A 17,645-nucleotide genomic window follows, 5' to 3' on the forward strand; every position below is an offset into this window, starting at 1 on the left:
AGCTGCGTGTTAAGTGTATGCTCACGCACTGACACGACTCCGTGTTAAGTGTATGCTCACACACTGATGCGACTCCGTGTTAAGTGTATGCTCACGCACTGATGCGACTCCGTGTTAAGTGTATGCTCATAACACTGATGCGACTCCGTGTTAAGTGTATGCTCACGCACTGACGCGACTCCGTGTTAAGTGTGCGCTCACGCACTGACGCGACTCGTGTTAAGTGTATGCTCACGCACTGATGCGACTCCGTGTTAAGTGTATGCTCATAACACTGATGCGACTCCGTGTTAAGTGTATGCTCACGCACTGACGCGACTCCGTGTTAAGTGTGCGCTCACGCACTGACGTGACTCTGTGTTAAGTGTGCGCTCGTGTTCCACGTTAAGCGTGTGCGCTGGGCAGGCTTCCCTCACCTTCTCCCCACACATGAAGCGCTCCTTCTCCTTGATGTTGACGTGGTCGATGGTGAGGCCCTGCTCTGCGCGTGACTCGTACCGAACACTGCCGTCAGGCCTCCGCACCACCGACCTTCCCGGTCATCTGAAGGAGAAGAGAAGGGAGGAGAGAGAGAGAGAGAGAGAGAGAGGGAGAGATATTACACTTACATTTTATATTCCCCGCTGGCGTTTGACAAATAAACACTTGCTTAAATATGCTTTCATTATCTCTCTCTCCTTTCTCTTAGCCGTGAAGTTAATGTGCATTTCTGAGCGAATGTTGGGCGTAATGTGACTCAGAACCAATCAGCTCTCACCTCAGAGACCTGCTCTGGACCGCCAAACTTGTCTATCAGTTCATCCAGAGTATTCAGAGGTAGTTCCTTTCCCAGCACAGAAATCTTGTTCAGGAGATCTTGCTTCATTTCCTCGATCTTCGCTGCAAAAACAACACGGGCAGAGAAAAACCAAATCTAAGTAACCGCAAAAAAATCAGCGACGCAGAGCTGGCGCAGCGTGAAAGAATAAGGCTCAGTGTCCCCCTCGCGCCTGGTCTCGCCGTCTAGACCCACGTCTGCGAGCATGACGGTTCCGTGGCAGATCAGCCAGCTGATAAAGAGCGGACGGGCATGCGGAAACACGGCGAGACCGCTGCAGCCGCTAAGCGCCGCGCTTAGGGAACCTCCGGCCAAGCCGCTACGCCACTCGTCCCCAGAGGGCCGCGTTGCAGACACGCAGATCAGCGTGGGGGTGGAGTCGATCAGCCCACAGAAGGCTGATCCGGGAGCGGCGAGGGGCCGGCGTACCAGTGTGACAGTTAGTGTGGTTGACGAAGATGACGTCGTCGTTGTCCATGAGGGACTCGGGGGAGGAGTTGGAGTCGCTGTCCGGCCCGTCCGACTCGGTGCTGCTGTCGTCGCTGATGTGGATCACGATCCCCACCTCCGCGCTGTGCTTGGGGTACTTCGGCGGCCGGCCCTTGGGTTTGCCTGGGGGGGGGGGGGGGGAGACGCCGCATGAACATGGCTCTCAAAACCAAAGGAAACCTGCAGCCTGTCCACAACCATTTCTGCACTGTGTCCTTAACCAGTTACTCTATACTCCATCAGAAGGGCATACAGTTAGAACTGATTTGAGGGCCTACAAGCACATCTAGTCACTTTGTCTATGACAGAGGTGTCCAATCTTACCCACGAAGAGACAGTATGGCCGCAGGTTTTCGTTCCAGCCCAGCACTAAAAGACCCGATTAAACGAATCAAGGTCTGGACTGAACACCATGGATAGGTGGTCTGGACTGAACACCATGGATAGGTGGTCTGGTGAATCAGGTGTGGGCCAAGATCAAAAGCACTGTGCCCATAGCAGCTTCTCTCGGATTAGACAACCCACCTATGTACTCTTGGCCCACTCAATTTTCACCACCGAGCAGCAAGTCCGGTGGGCGGGTACATGAGCAGGTGGATTCCAAACGATTAATTTTAAGTTCACCATTTATTTATTTATTTTTTTTACATTGCTTTACATTGAATTTCAGCTTGAATTTACAGCAGCAGAGAGGAATTTGGGTCAGGAAGGCTCGGGGTGCGAGCCGTGACTCATGACTGTGGTCGAAAACGCAGAGAGACGGGACAGAAACGAAACCGGGCCGCGTAGTCGCGAGGCAGGGAGAAAGTCCCGCAGCGGCCTGAGTGGAGACCGCAGACTGACACACTACGCCCCCTTTTTTTCACAACCTCCTTTTATTTTTAGATGCGCTATAAAATGTGGAAGCCCAGATATGGAAATGCACAGCTGAGCCTTTCTTTCATTAAAAACGGACCTGTTGTGAAAGTTAGCATTTTATTTGAGTTTCAGGTACAGTGTCAGGTAAGTGGGGAAATGGGACCTCCCTTCATGGCTGCTGCTCAAAGCTGAGACTCACAGAGAGAAGGAAGTTAAATACATCCCCCAAAGTTAATGAATACATGTTCCAGTCAACAGGGTATAAATGTCCACTCTGTACCATAATATTTTTGTCTAATTTCACAAGACAGGTTCAGTATTGCTAAATGAGCACAGCTGTCTGTGTAATAAAGAATAGGCTAAAAAAATAGGCTAACAAATTTAGTTGACAGATAACAATGCTCACGTTTTCTTTTGTTTCCAGCGCTCTTTTCTCTCTTCTGCTTCTCCGACGGAAAGTGCTTCTGCACCAGCGACTGAAAAACACCCCTGAGGAGAGAAGACAAGGAGCCACGTCATTTCCAGCTCTGCTACAGTACAAGCGTCTCTGGGAGAGCCGCTCTATAGCAGACACACAGGGCCTCTGGGTGAGCTGCTCTATAGCAGACACACAGGGCCTCTCTGGGTGAGCCGCTCTATAGCAGACACACAGGGCCTCTCTGGGTGAGCCGCTCTATAGCAGACACACAGGGCCTCTCTGGGTGAGCCGCTCTATAGCAGACACACAGGGCCTGTGGGTGAGCCGCTCTATAGCAGACACACAGGGCCTCTCTGGGTGAGCCGCTCTATAGCAGACACACAGGGCCTCTGGGTGAGCCACTCTATAGCAGACACACAGGGCCTCTCTGGGTGAGCCGCTCTATAGCAGACACACAGGGCCTCTGGGTGAGCCACTCTATAGCAGACACACAGGGCCTCTCTGGGTAAGCCACTCTATAGCAGACACACAGGGCCTCTCTGGGTGAGCTGCTCTATAGCAGACACACAGGGCCTCTCTGGGTGAGCCGCTCTATAGCAGACACACAGGGCCTGTGGGTGAGCTGCTCTATAGCAGACACACAGGGCCTCTCTGGGTGAGCCACTCTATAGCAGACACACAGGGCCTCTCTGGGTGAGCCGCTCTATAGCAGACACACAGGGCCTGTGGGTGAGCTGCTCTATAGCAGACACACAGGGCCTCTCTGGGTGAGCCGCTCTATAGCAGACACACAGGGCCTGTGGGTGAGCTGCTCTATAGACGGTTTCAACGGTAACAACATAAACAAACGTTACTGCGCATGTGCGTTGTTCTGGCCCTAACTTGACTTCCGGCAGACTTCCGCAAACAATCAATAACAACAGAGTCCCTCCAGACTATTTCTGATAACAAGCAAAGTAAATAACAAGTAAATTACGTTAGCTAGCTAGTTAAAACTATGTCTAGTCCGTATTATTTGGGGTTACCAGTCGAAGAAAAGAACCGTTACTTGGCCAAACTGAAATGCGATAATGTTACATTACCAGAAAATCAAGTGACAGATAACTGTTCACAGTATTGCACCTTGCTGAGCATCATACATTCCTTACATAATCCATAACTGTTCTGGGTTACATGCACATTCATTCCTGTATAAAAAGTGCACTCTTTCTATGATGTTGCTTAAAAACGATGATTAGAAGCACAAACTGGGGCTAGTGGGCAGCATGTGTAGCCAATGCAATTACTGTAGGTTATTTATTTAACCTAGATGTTTTATGGGAAAACATCGTGGCTCTTATAGTTTGGGTCATCTTGCTAGGTTACCACAACAAAATGATCAGGCAATGTAACGCTGTCAAGTCATTGGAAACAGGTATCATAACGTTAGTAAAAAACGTAGCTAAAGCGTATGAACTACTAGCATTGAGCTAACGTTACTGTGCATAATTTATAAAATGGTAGCTACGTTTAGCTAGCTAGCTAGTTGGCTAGCTAACTAGAATGAATTAATTAAGCTACAATCAATTTAGTTAGCTAATTCATAACTATTTCAGGCGTGTTACTGGTCAGCTTAGTTATCGCTTATTATGAGTTTGTTACCTGAAACAAAGTGCTAGAGTGAGAGCACCTATTCGACCACCTTCGTTCGACAGACAGGAAAGCGTAAACTGATTCGCAACTATATATGAAATAGGCGAAATATCGGTAACAACCTGTACCTAGTTATGTAGGAAAAATATCCTTGTTATCCTCCTGTGGTTATTTTTTCAGTACTTTCACGTTTTTTTGTGTGCCAGCAAATAAGTCAGACGTGGTCCAGCGCTAGCATTTGGTTGCTAAGGGGACGTGTATCGACCACCCCATATAAATGAATGGAAATTTGCTAGTATCCTGTCTTGCATATTGGAGGTTAATATGAGAAAGGGTGGTCTCTCATCAGCACGTCTAGGAATCCGTACATATTCACTGTTGTAACCTAAGTCGCAGGACGCAAAATAGCCGTTAGGAAAGCCGTTTGAAATTATGAAGCAAAGTCTGCGCCATTGACTTTAATGGGTCGCGATGACATAATTCATTGTCTTAAGTTGATATAGTAAATAAGGCTGTATTAGTATTACTAAATGTGTATGTATGAATTTGATTTTTTAAAATACAGTTTATTATGTGTATTTTTACAGGACTTACATTTTAATAGGTAACGATGTCCAGTTATTTCTCTAAAATACGAAGTAACAACGGGCAAGCACCAGCTATGATAATCGCAGGGATTCATCAATTCGTTTCACAATTTCCTAGTGAGGTTACAAAGTTAAATTATGTATTTTTACTAATTTTCGAAATATAGTTTGTTCCTGAGGTCAGGTTGCACCCCACAGCACAACAACCTGAGCCCAACATCAGTCTGTTCATCAGTTTAACTTTCACTCCATTTGTAATCGGTGCCATATTAGCCAGTAAACACAAACCCAATAATAAACAAACACAGACCGGAAGTTAACTTAGGGCCAAGCGCACAACCTTGGCAACGCGCGTGCCACTGATGAAACCGTCTATAGCAGACACACAGGGCCTCTCTGGGTGAGCCGCTCTATAGCAGACACACAGGGCCTCTGGGTGAGCCGCTCTATAGCAGACACAAAGGGCCTCTCTGGGTGAGCTGCTCTATAGCAGACACACAGGGCCTGTGGGTGAGCCGCTCTATAGCAGACACACAGGGCCTCTCTGGGTGAGCCACTCTATAGCAGACACACAGGGCCTGTGGGTGAGCTGCTCTATAGCAGACACACAGGGCCTCTCTGGGTGAGCTGCTCTATAGCAGACACACAGGGCCTCTCTGGGTGAGCCACTCTATAGCAGACACACAGGGCCTGTGGGTGAGCTGCTCTATAGCAGACACACAGGGCCTCTCTGGGTGAGCCACTCTATAGCAGACACACAGGGCCTGTGGGTGAGCCGCTCTATAGCAGACACACAGAGCCTCTCTGGGTGAGCCGCTCTATAGCAGACACACAGGGCCTCTCTGGATTCAGGTGAGCTGCTAAGCTCAGCTAAGCAAAACAATAAGAAATGACCTTTCACAGGTTGATGCACCTATAGGTATGCATGCTAATGCAGCACAATTCAACCCACAGCCTTAAACTTAAGAACTCAGGCTTGAGATAATGGCTGTATATTAAACACATGCCTTGTAATGCATGAGGTAACAATCATCTGATTTACCTAAAAACCGCAGAAATACATGAGCTGGAAAGCACCAGTTATTTGATACGATACATGGCTCAGGGTTGAACTGGAGGCTTTGTCTTTTTGGAGCAAAGCTCTGTCTTGTTTTTGACAAGTATGTTCCCACTACATTTCTAACGGAGAGTCCCTGCTCTGACGACGAGCCAGAATCCCCCCTCAACCCCGTCCCCGTCTCAACCGTCTCCATGGTGAACTCACTCCGCCGCCGAGACGAATCTGTCCAGGTGCCCGTCGTTCTCGTCCAGGACCTCCCGGGTGCGCGCCTCCCCCGTGGACTGCAGCCCAATCACGATGCACTGGCGAGGACGACAGAAAGAGCTACGTCACGCAGGCAGAGGGTCGCTTTTATCAGTGCCTGACTTTACTGTGCTTTTATTCTAGCTTGGTGGCCCGGCACACGTGGGCCTGTCTGTAAACCAAATTACCCTTTAAGGGATTGACTGATCTATTGATCCGATAAAGAGTCTTGCTTGCACATTTCAGATGACCTCATGTGCTTAAAAGATGAGAGTTCAATTAAAGATTGATTGATTCATCAATTGATTGATTGACACCTTCACTATCCACTAAACAGAGGTGACACACTGGTTTCAACTCATAAGAGCGAGAACATACGAATGAATACATAACATGGGAAACACATGGGCAAAGGCCAGTCCGTCGCGCATCAGGAGGAAGTATGTGTTCCTGCCGTTCAGGGTGCTATAGTCTCGATGGGCGATTTTCAGTCTGGACTCACCTTTCCCGCCTCCAGCTCCTTCTTGGCCAGCTCCACCAGGCAGCGCACCTTGGCGGCGATGCAGAGGTACTTGAAGAAGCGCTGGTGGGAGGACCAGAACTGGCCCCACAGCGACTTCCTGGAGACCAGGCCCAGCTCGTCCGCCGCCCGCGTGAAGACCGCCAGCGCCTCCGCCCACTGCGAGAAGCACCGCACGTCACACCTCCGGCCAGAGGGGGCCCCGCTCAAACGCGAGCGCGTACGTGCCTCTGAGTTACTGTACCATGACCAGCTTATGGCATAATCCGCTCTGCCAAGCTGGAAACCCCACTGACAGGACTGTGCCCACTACCGGTAGCACAATAAGTACAGGCTGACTGCTGCAGGTCTTAACCCTTGGAAGAGTAGGCCTTCTGGAACATTCTTTTCAAAATTATAAGTCAGTGTTCTAGAACTCCATTGCTTTCGGTTACCAGTAGCAACTGTTACATCAGCTTTAGAATGCTCAGTTAAGAACATGTCAGATCACAAATATGTGCTTGGAACGTTCATAAGGACTGGAGCGCTGCACTAAGGCATGATGGATATGACAAGTTTAAGTGCTAACTTGAGCTGAAACTCTATCCACAGTAAACCAACAGGGCAGACTAGTCAGTGAGTAACACAGGGAAATGTGAAAACCTTATTTATCTTATTTAAAGAAAAGGAGAAAGCCCCAGGCGAGGTCTGACTGCCAGGCTGAGGGCTCCTCACCAGCTTGGCAGCTTTGTTGTAGACGAGCTTGAAGTCGTTGTCCAGGCCGATCTCCTCGATGCGGAAGGACACCCCCGAGAAGCTGAGCTGCCGGGCGATGTACATGCCGCTCACCTTCATGTCCATCGCCACGATCTCCATGGCGCCCACACCCCTGGGAGGCGGGGCAAGGAGCAGAGTCAGTCAGACAGACAGAGAGACAGACGAACAGGCAGACAGACGGACGGACGGACGGACAGACAGACGGACGGATGGACAGACAGACAGACAGAGAGACGGACGAACAGGCAGACAGACGGACGGATGGACAGACAGACAGACAGAGAGACGGACGAACAGGCAGACAGACGGACGGATGGACAGACAGACAGACAGAGACACCAGGTACAGATTCTGCGGGCCCTGACCTCTTCTCGATGGCGTGCAGGAAGTCGTCGAAGATTTTGAAGGGGGTCCCCTCTCCCCAGATCCCCAGCCGGCTCATGTAGATCATGTTCTTTGGCTCAGAAGCACCTGGAGGAGCCATTCAAAGCCGTTTAACTTCATTCCAATAAAACACGAAATCACAACAGATCAAACATGGCCACCCGATAAATGACGAGAAAATACAGAAGGAAGAACGTGGAGACGTACAGAGAGATGGAGAGAGAGAGTGTGAGAGAACGAAAGAGAGTGAGAAAGAAAAGAGAGAGACAGAGACAGAAAGATCAAAATCCTAAAACACCCGATTGCTTCGTGGCAGGAGGCGGCTGCACTGCGCGGGAGGCCTACCTGTGGCGCTGGCGTACACCACGCGGGCCAGCGGCAGCTTGTTCTGCAGGTCCAGCACGGCCTTGCCCATCTTGGTGGACGTGGCGTTTTTGGCTTTGTGGCACTCGTCAAATATGATCTGATAAGGGAGGAGCGGTCAAGGGCAACGGGGACATTACGCTGTAGACACACACTGCCGTGACACCCGCAACCAAGGTAACCGCTTCTCCAAAAACCGCGCGATGCGCAAAAGGGATACGACTCCATCGAAGCCCGGCTTACACCAGTCCAGGATCTGCCGGAGCCTGGTGCGGTGCTGCCCCCCCGCCTGGCTCTCCCCGATCAGGGCGGAGTACGTCGCGAAGAGCACTCCTTCTGAGGTAGCTGTGTCGCCATACTTAATCTAGGAGCAAACCAAAAGAGCAGACCCTCAACCGCACCGCCACAGGAAAGAGCAGAGGAAGTACCGACGGAACGCCGGAGACGGCCGTCGCCCGGACGACCTCACGCATCACGGCAGGCCAAACGGAAGCTGGCATTCAGGACTGAATAAGGACCCTGTCTCCCCTACCTTGTTTAAGGCATGCACGGGAATGCAGGGAGCCTCGATATCTTTCAGATCTCGCTCGGCGTCGTATTTCAGGTCGTTGGAAACGCTAAACCTGAAGGAGGCAAAGGGGAGGAAAAGCAAACAATCGCGTCAGAACATCAGACCGAAAATAAAGTAAAACATTCGTCCTTCCAGTGGCTTTTTTTTCACGGAGAGGGTTTTTTTTTCACGGAGAGGGGAGACGTGTGAAAAGCCGCTCTCTCACCACAGCGCTTTCTTCCTCCCCTTCAGGTAGTTTTCCAGGATGATCCCGGCCACGGTGCGGCCCTTCCCCACGCCGGCGCCGTCTCCGATCAGGTAGCCCGCCCTCTGGCCGTTCTGCAGGATCACCTCGTGTTGCTGGGAGCGGGGGGGGGATGGGGGGCGTGGTGAGACGGGATTCAATCGCGACCACCACGAACACATTCCAAACCTGTTGCTAGCCTCAAAACTCCCTTCTGCTTAGTTTGATTAGCTGCCAGGAGTGATTATCAATTTAAGCTGTCTGCGGGGAACTGAGGTTAGCGCAAGCCAAACAAATGTCTATTTGAGCTGTGGAGTGTCACTTTATTTACCTGGCAAATGTCATTTGAACTGGACCCAGCTGGTTAATGTGGAACAGCTGGAGCCAGGCCTCTTTCTACATAGAGCCAGTCAAGCTTAGTGTTACTCTGCTCTGGCAGAAATGTGTACGGTGGAGAGGACACTCAGTCCGTCACCATGGGAACGCTACAACACCCGAGGGGGGGCGAGGGGGGGTACCTGGCAGGCGTAGATGATGGCCTCCAGCTGCAGGGCAGACAGCTGACCTTTGCTGATAGTGGTTTCGGGAATGGACAGGGTGTAGGTGATGTCGGGAGGCGGGACGCTGGACAGGGTGTTGGTCTCCACGACGATGTCCGGGTGCGAGATCCCTATCGTGGCTGCACAGGGCGAGAGAGAGAGAGAGAGAGAGAGAGAGAGCAATGAGGGGATCGGCTAATCGAGAGACGGAAGAGCGAGGCCGAGGGCGAGGCGAAGGACGGGGGAATTGGACGTTTGTATCGGACGGTCACGTGCCCGAGTCCTCGTCTCCTTCGTCGCCCTTCTCTTCAGGGGACTGCTGGGGTCGCTGGGGCGGCTGCGGTGGCTAAAGGGACAGACAGAGGGAGAGAGGGAGAAAGACAGAGAGAGAGAGAGAGAGGCAGAGAGAGGGAGAGAGGGAGAAAGACAGAGAGAGAGAGAGAGAGAGACAGAGAGGGAGAAAGAGAGATAGAGAACTTTAACGGGTACCTGGAGCAGCTGGAGAAAAGTGGTAAAATGAAGCACAGACGCAAATCCCTGGCGGGTCACAGAGCGGGTTAGGAGCGAGGCCTCTCAGCACGGGGAGAGTCACGGCAAGCTTTCCGTTCAGCGAGTCAGACTGAGGCGGTTAATGGAGCTGATGCAGTTAATGGTTAACAGTGCGAACACGCAGCTCCCGGCCTGGCTGGCGCGGGGCAGAGGACGCGGAAGTCGGAAAGGCTGAGGCGTCGAGCGCAGTGCCACTCAGGGCACAGGAGGGAGTCGCAGGCCCCGCCCAAATCCGCGGACTTGGAGGGAAGAGGCTACCTGGTATGCTCCCAAAGGCGGGGTGTTGATAATGGCAGAGATATCCTCCAAACTGCTCAAGCCCTCAAACCTGCTGGTGTTCAACTGCAAGGGAAAACATGAACAAATAAAAATAACAGAAAAATAATCAAAACAAAACAAAACAAAATGGCCGCCAGCGAACAGGTCCCTGCGAGGTGGAGAGAGCGACCTAGCTCACGGGCATCAAATGCGGGAAACTGAACGAGGACGAGACTCTGCCTGAACATCTTTTCGTTCCCGAACTCTTCCATTGGGACGTCCCAACGCTAAAACGATTTGGGGACAGGCTTGAACGAGGCCCCCTGCAGGACGAGCCCCCGCTTATCAGTCCGCGGTCGCCAGCCGGAGCCACGCAGATGCCGCAGCCGACGCAGCCGACGCAGACGGACTGCAGCGGAAAAGTGAGGGAGCCTCTGTGTTCCACAGGTGGAAAATCCAGGTCCAGAAAGTAAAAGTCCTCCCCAGTGTTTAGTTCCAATCACCTGGAAGGCTGATTAGCACAATTCTCTCAGCCAGGAGGTAAAGTTAATTAGTGCAATCAGCTGGTTGAGTTCATGGGTGGAAGAAACACATGGCGGGACTTCTACTTTCTGAGCCCTGGACTTTCCAGCTCTGGTGTGCTTTCCCAGGGCTGACGGTCACTGCAGGCCCTGGCTATATACGCCCAGAGACAGCTCCCCAGAACTGGGCCCTACTGTCCCTGCACTCAGACGATATCTGCCCCACAGCCATCAAACTCAAGTGCTCCAAACACATGGAAACTACTGATACATGGGAGTTTCGGTTTTTAACAATCTTACCAGAGGAAAAAAAAAGAGAATGGGAAAAGTGGAAGGAAAGAAAAAGAACGGAACAAACAGCAGGCGATGAAGCCAGGAACAGCCCCCGCCTCCTGGGGTCTAACGCCCCCCCCCCCCACGCTGGGCTCAGTCAGACGGACGGACCCCCAGGAGCGGAGCGGGCACCGCGCTGGAAAGGCCGGCTCAGACCGGCTCGCTCCGGTTTCACAGACCCCGCGCCCGGTCGGCTGAGTGAGCTCTGCTCGCGCTGGTGTGTGTGTGTGTGAGCGTGTGTGTGTGTGCGTGCGTGTGTGTGTGTGTGAGCGTGTGTGTGTGTGTGTGCGAGCGTGCGCGTGTGTGTGTGTGCGAGCATGCGTGTGCGTGTGTGTGTGCGTGTGTGTGTGTGCGAGCATGCGTGTGCGTGCGTGTGCGTGCGCGTGTGAAGACCGCTCCCTTTCTGTGCGTGGGATGGAGCACGAGTGTGTGACCTGCAGCGGGTCCAGTGCGTTAAGGCCCTGTGTGTTTACGCCTGTGTGTCCGTGTGTCCGATAGAGAGAGTGCGACAGAGAGGAGGCAGAGAGACAGAATAGAGAGGGGGAGGGGGAAGAGAGGGAGAGGAAGGGGAGAGAGAGTGATGAGTGAGAGGCAGAGAGAAAGGAAAAGGTAGAGAGAAAGAGAGTGTAAGGGAGAGGGAGAGAGAGAGCGTAAGGGAGGGAGAGAGAGAGTAAGGGTAACAGAGATAGAGGGAGAGAGAGAGCGTAAGGGAGGGAGAGAGAGTGTAAGGGAGAGAGAGAGCATAAGGGAGGAGAGAGAGAGCGTAAGGGAGAGGAAAGAGAGAGCATAAGGGAGGGATAGAGAGAGGGTAAGGGAGAGAGAGAGAAAAGGGAGGAGGAGAGAGAGATAAGGGAGGAGAGAGAGAGAGGGTAAGGGAGGGAGAGAGAGAGAGGTAAGGGAGGAAGAGAGAGAGTGTAAGGGAGGGAGAGAGAGAGAGTGTAAGGGAGGGGAGAGAGAGAGTGAGGGAGGGAGAGGGAGAGAGAGAGCGTAAGGGAGGAGAGAGAGAGAGGCGTAAGGAGGAGAGAGAGAGAGAGCGTAAGGGAGGGAGAGAGAGAGAGCGTAAGGGAGGGAGAGAGAGAGAGAGCGTAAGGGAGGGAGAGAGAGAGCGTAAGGGAGAGGGAGAGAGAGAGAGAGAGCGTAAGGGAGAGAGAGAGAGAGAGCGTAAGGGAGGGAGAGAGAGAGAGAGCGTAAGGAGGGAGAGAGAGAGCGTAAGGGAGAGGGAAGAGAGTGTAAGGGAGAGGAGAGAGAGAGAGTGTAAGGGAGGGAGAGAGAGAGAGTGTAAGGGAGGAGAGGAGAGGGAGTAAGGGAGGAGAGAGAGAGAGAGTGAGTAAGGGAGGGAGCGAGGGAGAGAGAGAGTGAGTAAGGGAGGGAGAGAGAGAGAGAGGTAAGGAGGGAGAGAGAGAGCGTAAGGGAGAGGGAGAGGAGAGAGAGAGCGTAAGGGAGAGAGAGAGAGAGCGTAAGGGAGGGAGAGAGAGAGAGGTAAGGGAGGGAGAGAGAGAGAGTGTAAGGGAGGGAGAGAGAGAGAGTGTAAGGGAGGGAGAGGGAGTGTAAGGAGGGAGAGAGAGAGAGTGTAAGGGAGGGAGAGAGAGAGAGTGTAAGGGAGGGAGAGGGAGAGTGTAAGGGAGGGAGAGAGAGAGAGCGTAAGGGAGGGAGAGAGAGTGTAAGGGAGAGAGAGAGAGCATAAGGGAGGGAGAGAGAGAGCGTAAGGGAGAGGAAGAGAGAGAGCATAAGGGAGGGATAGAGAGAGGGTAAGGGAGAGAGGGAGAGAGAGCATAAGGGAGGGTGAGAGAGAGAGGGTAAGGGAGGGAGAGAGAGAGTGTAAGGGAGGGAGAGAGGGAGAGAGAGAGTGTAAGGGAGAGAGAGAGAGCATAAGGGAGGGAGAGAGAGTGTAAGGGAGGGAGAGAGAGAGAGAGAGAGAGAGAGAGAGAGAGAGAGAGAGAGAGAGAGAGAGAGAGAGAGCGTAAGGGAGAGGGAGAGTGTGTAAGGGAGGGAGAGGGGCTCTTACCTCCAGCTGGCTGTGCGTGGGCGTGTTTATGTCCCATAGCGTGGGCACGTAGTTGCCGATGCTGGGGAAGTCGGCGGCGTCTGTGTACTCGGACAGGGAGTCGGCGGGAGAGGAGAAGAGCGAGGTGTTGGAAAGATCATCGATGCAGGAGAGGTCCTGTGGATCGAGAGGGGGGGGGGGGGCAGAGAGAGAAATCAGACCCTCCCGTTCTGCACCAAGGCTCAAAGCATCTGGAAGCGTTACATTACATTACAGGCATTTAGCAATTTAGTGACTTACAGAACTTCTTACACAGCATTTACAAAGCATCCATTTATACAGCTGGATATATACTGAAGCGAAGCAGGTTAAGTACCGTGCTCAAGGGTACAAGGCAGTGTCATACCTGCAAATCTAACCTGCAGCCTTTAGGTTACAAGACCAGCTCCTTGCCCGTTATACGCCACCGCCACCCTGAGGCGCGCCTTTCACACGTACGCTTTTGTCATACGCATACGCTTCACACGAAGAAAAACAAGATTTCCATGTAAAAATGACGCATCTGCACGGAGAAAATGTGCTGGCGTGTGCAGCTGCGCAGCAGGGAACCGATGACCGTTCACAAACATTCCGCAGTTTATCAGTTAAGGGCTCTCTCTTGTTCCGCACGAATCACATTTACGTCAGCTCTGTAGAAACCGCTGGCCCCGGCCTCTCCCCAGGGAAGAGGAAGAGAGCGGTCATGGGGGGGGGGGGCAGAGTTCACAGTTTAACTCTGAAACAAGAGCAGCACATGCGGATGGCACGCTTTCGGGTTCGCTAGAGGGAAATTGGCTATTTGTGTAGAATGGACCGCCTTCCTATTTTCGCAACTAGAAAAGCAAACACAGGACCCTGTCCAGCCCCCCCCCTGCACACTCGGTCCCCCCGGGTCACACACAAACACCATTATGTAAGTGATCGAGCACATTTTTCCAGCCCTGTTCCCATGGTGGAGCTGAAATTCCAAATGATTTTTCACACCGAGCCCCTAGTGGGGACCAAAGACAACTGTGCACAATGCACACACATAATTAAGCGACTAATGGGGACTCATCTCATCATTTACACTTAATGCACGAGGGTGCCTGGGACTGAATGGGAGCTGAGGATAATGTCTACACGCTGGATTTTAGGGGGTGGGGGGGGGTGTACGGAGACCAAGTCCAACTCCGGCACTGGGTGGCAGTGTATGAAAACAGCCAGGGGACTGCCTGTGTAACCCATAGGCTGCAGGCCCGCAGCACTTCCAGGAGGGGCAGTGTTGAGCAAGCTGAGCCAAGACTGAATCGCTTCAGTCAAACCAAACGCCGTGTCCAGCAGCAGAAACCATCAGGACATAAAAACTGACACTGAATCGCTCTGGATGAGCGTGTCTGCTACGCCGACGCTCACATAATCAAAAGGAGAACGCGCAGATAGACGCGATCCCGTCCGACGCTCCTTCCGTCAGAATCGCCAGGTCCAGTATTCGAGCAGAGACCGATCGCAGCGTTGACACCTGTCCTCCTCCGCCGTTGAGAAGCAGAGTTCATCTGGTGAATGGGTGGCGGTGCGCGGTGCTGAGTTAGCCCTGCGCGCGGGGGCGCAGCGGGTGGGAGCCGTTGGGGGCCGCGCTGAGGGACGTAATAAGTCAGCCCTGAGAGACGCTGATTTGCCGGGGCGAGGGGGGCGAGGTGGGCGAGGGGGGGGGGCGCCGCCCAGCCGGAACGCACCGCAGCCTTTAATCTGACAGATGTGGGGCTGAGCGCTTCATTTCAGGCATGGCCGCCTCCCAATCCGTTCAGGTCACAGCCCAGAGTCCCGCATTTGCATACGGAGGGCACCCCGGCGAATCGGAGCGGCTGGGGGTGTGTGTGTGTGTGTGTGTGTGTGTGGGTGTGGGGGGGGTGTGTGTGTGTGGGTGTGGGTGGTGTGGTAAGGGGGGGGGGTGTTCCAGGGAAGAGCAATGGGGGGCACCATCTTGCCTCATGTCTATTTCAGGCCCATGTGCAACACTTGAGTTATGACTTCGGGACGTTCACAGGGTCATTCTGGGGGGGGGGGGGGGGAGCAGCTCAGCTCTCTGCTTGTGTAACCCCAGAGTTGCAGGCACACACACCTCTAGCCCGCAGTGTGAAATGAGGTGGGGGGGGGGGGGCAGTGAATAAACTTCTACAGAAGTCTGACTAAGCGTGTGAACTCTAGGGAATAGAGTTCACAGCACTTCAGCACGCTGAACATTTGACATTTGATATTCACTAAAGAGCAAAAAAAACAAAACAAAACCCCACAAGTGAACACGCCACATGGGATACGACACAATAAAGAGGCACTTAGAGCAAAAAACTGAGCAATCAGCCGGAGCACAGAAACACAACGCAAAGGACCGCTGGTGTGGAACATAATCACCAGCACAGCGGCCCGGGCCACTCCAGCGGGCCGGGGGAACCTTCAGGAATCATGATCTCGCTCGGACAGGGGTGGAGTGACAGACACGCGGGCCGCGGGTCGGGATGGACCCGTGTCCCCCCCGGGCTCTCGGACGGCCCGTAGAGGAGCCGAAACGGTTAAGGCCAGGGGCGGTCTGGAGAGGCAGCCGTCCACAGCCCCTCTGCGTTCGCACGCTGTTTCATAACAGGATGCGGTGGACGGCGGCGCCGGGACTGCAGAGAGAGGGCTGCCTGCGCTTAGCCTTTCTAGCATCAAGCACGAATGATGGCGTGTGTGTGTACCAGCGTGTGTGTGTGTGTGTGTGTGTCTGTCTGTCTGTGGAAGAAAGAGAGAGAGACAGATTCAGAGAAAGAGAGCAAGAAAGAGAGTAAGAGCTAGATAGACAGAGAGAGAGAGAGAGAGAGAGACAGAGAGAGAGAGAGAGAGAGAGAGAGACGAGAGACCAGAGAGAGAGAGAGGGAGAGAGAGAGAGACAGGAGAGAGAGAGATTCGGGGAAACGGTGAAGAGATATGTATTCCTCGCAATAGCACATTTACTTTTTTGCCTGCTAGACTCCTAAGTGGACAGGCAGCGGGGTTGCAAAACATCCATGTGCGCTGCAGGAGTGGGGAGGATTCCTGGAAACCTTGTTTTCCCAGGCCCTGTCACCAGGCCAAGAAAGTCAGCCACTCCTTCAGTGGACCGATCAGCAGACGGGGAGGAGAGGCCGGGAGCGCAGCGTCCTGCCACTGCCTCCAGAGCACAGCAAACTGCACATCAGCACTGCAGAAAAGCCCCCACAGCACGACCGCACGCAAGCTGGGGGAACATTCACCTCCTCGGTCCGCGTCTCCCTGCTGGCGCGAGCATTACATGTGCTCTCTTAGGACTGTACAAACAATACAAGGATGAGTCATCAATTCTGCTCAGGGGGAGGGGCAAACTGTCATTCATTCCAGGGCTCTATGCTGACATTTTTTTCCGGTGAAAAACACTAATAAGGGCACACTAATGCATCCCAATTAGTAGATGTGCTCCTATATTATTTTTCCAGTTCCAGCACACATCGATTTTCAGGAGCACATGTCCACACGTGGCAGAGGAGGCGCTAATGAAACCAGCAGCAGAGCCCAACGTGGAGCGCAGGACTAATCTCTGCCGCGCGCGGACAGGAAGCCCGACCCGACAGGAGCAGAAGGCTTCACTGGGAAGCGCGGGGAGGGAAGCGTGACCTGTAAGCGGCGTGTCCCCCCGGCGCTGCCGCCGCGGAGATTAGCGCTCTGCGGCGGCCGGGTCTGCGCGGCCGCGATAAGGCCGCCAACGCCGCCGGCAGCGATGCTAATCGCGCGCCTCGGCCTAATCCCCTCGCCGGGCTTTCGCGGGTGAGGCGGGGGAAACTTGGCGATTAGGCCCTGCCGGCTCCCTCGTTCCAGATCCCGCCGCCCGCCCGCCCGCCCGCCCATCCCCCCTGCTCCCCGCGCGGGGCGACCTTCGCGGGCCGCTGACCTTCCGTGATGCGCTCTCCGCGCGTTCTCCTCCCCTCTCCCGCCAAACAGCGGGAAAACAAACCGGATCGAGGCGGTATACGGGCTTCGTTTCCGCACCCCGTCAGCGGCAGGACGGGACCCGCTCACACGCGAGTGCGAGGCCTCCAGGCCCGCTGCAGGAGGCTTTTTACTGTCTGTTTTTTAAATGAGGACGAGCCGCGGAGCGCTTTCATTTTCACAAGCCCGATAATCTGGCGCCGATAACATGCGCCAGAATCTCTGACGCAAAAACAGGCCTCTCGTTTCGCGGGTCCTGATTTAAAGTTTGGCGATTAGTCACCGGGAGAACGCGGCGCTGAGCGCAGCGAGCCGCGCAGGAGCTGTGGTGAGCATCGCCCTTCACCCCGGCACAGTTTCCACTGCGCAGCTGGGAGGGCCGACGGCAGACACGTCACCGTTCTCAGAACCACCATTTCTGCTAAAAGGCTTCCACGACCGGGGGACAGTAAAACAGAAACGAAAACAGAAATTCGGTGGCAGTGAAAAGAACAGATTCTGAAACAAACGCAAGAGACAAAGGAACAGCGAGCGGTAAAACGCG

At 53.4% G+C, this 17,645-nt stretch overlaps 1 protein-coding gene across 1 annotated transcript in view; it reads right to left on the minus strand.

The window, feature by feature from the left end:
* Positions 1–17,645, minus strand: part of sbno2b (strawberry notch homolog 2b) — a 76,608-nt gene that overhangs the window by 14,053 nt on the left and 44,910 nt on the right. Inside the window, 17 exon segments of the mRNA XM_064334053.1 lie at positions 417–525; positions 527–543; positions 758–879; positions 1,247–1,429; positions 2,571–2,653; positions 6,066–6,163; positions 6,607–6,783; positions 7,339–7,492; positions 7,746–7,851; positions 8,110–8,227; positions 8,348–8,491; positions 8,660–8,750; positions 8,904–9,037; positions 9,440–9,635; positions 9,733–9,806; positions 10,268–10,351; positions 13,127–13,282. Coding sequence (XP_064190123.1) covers positions 417–525; positions 527–543; positions 758–879; positions 1,247–1,429; positions 2,571–2,653; positions 6,066–6,163; positions 6,607–6,783; positions 7,339–7,492; positions 7,746–7,851; positions 8,110–8,227; positions 8,348–8,491; positions 8,660–8,750; positions 8,904–9,037; positions 9,440–9,635; positions 9,733–9,806; positions 10,268–10,351; positions 13,127–13,282 — 2,046 coding nt within the window.

The sequence above is a fragment of the Anguilla rostrata genome, chromosome 4, assembly GCF_018555375.3.
Source record: "Anguilla rostrata isolate EN2019 chromosome 4, ASM1855537v3, whole genome shotgun sequence".
Taxonomy (NCBI): domain Eukaryota; kingdom Metazoa; phylum Chordata; class Actinopteri; order Anguilliformes; family Anguillidae; genus Anguilla; species Anguilla rostrata.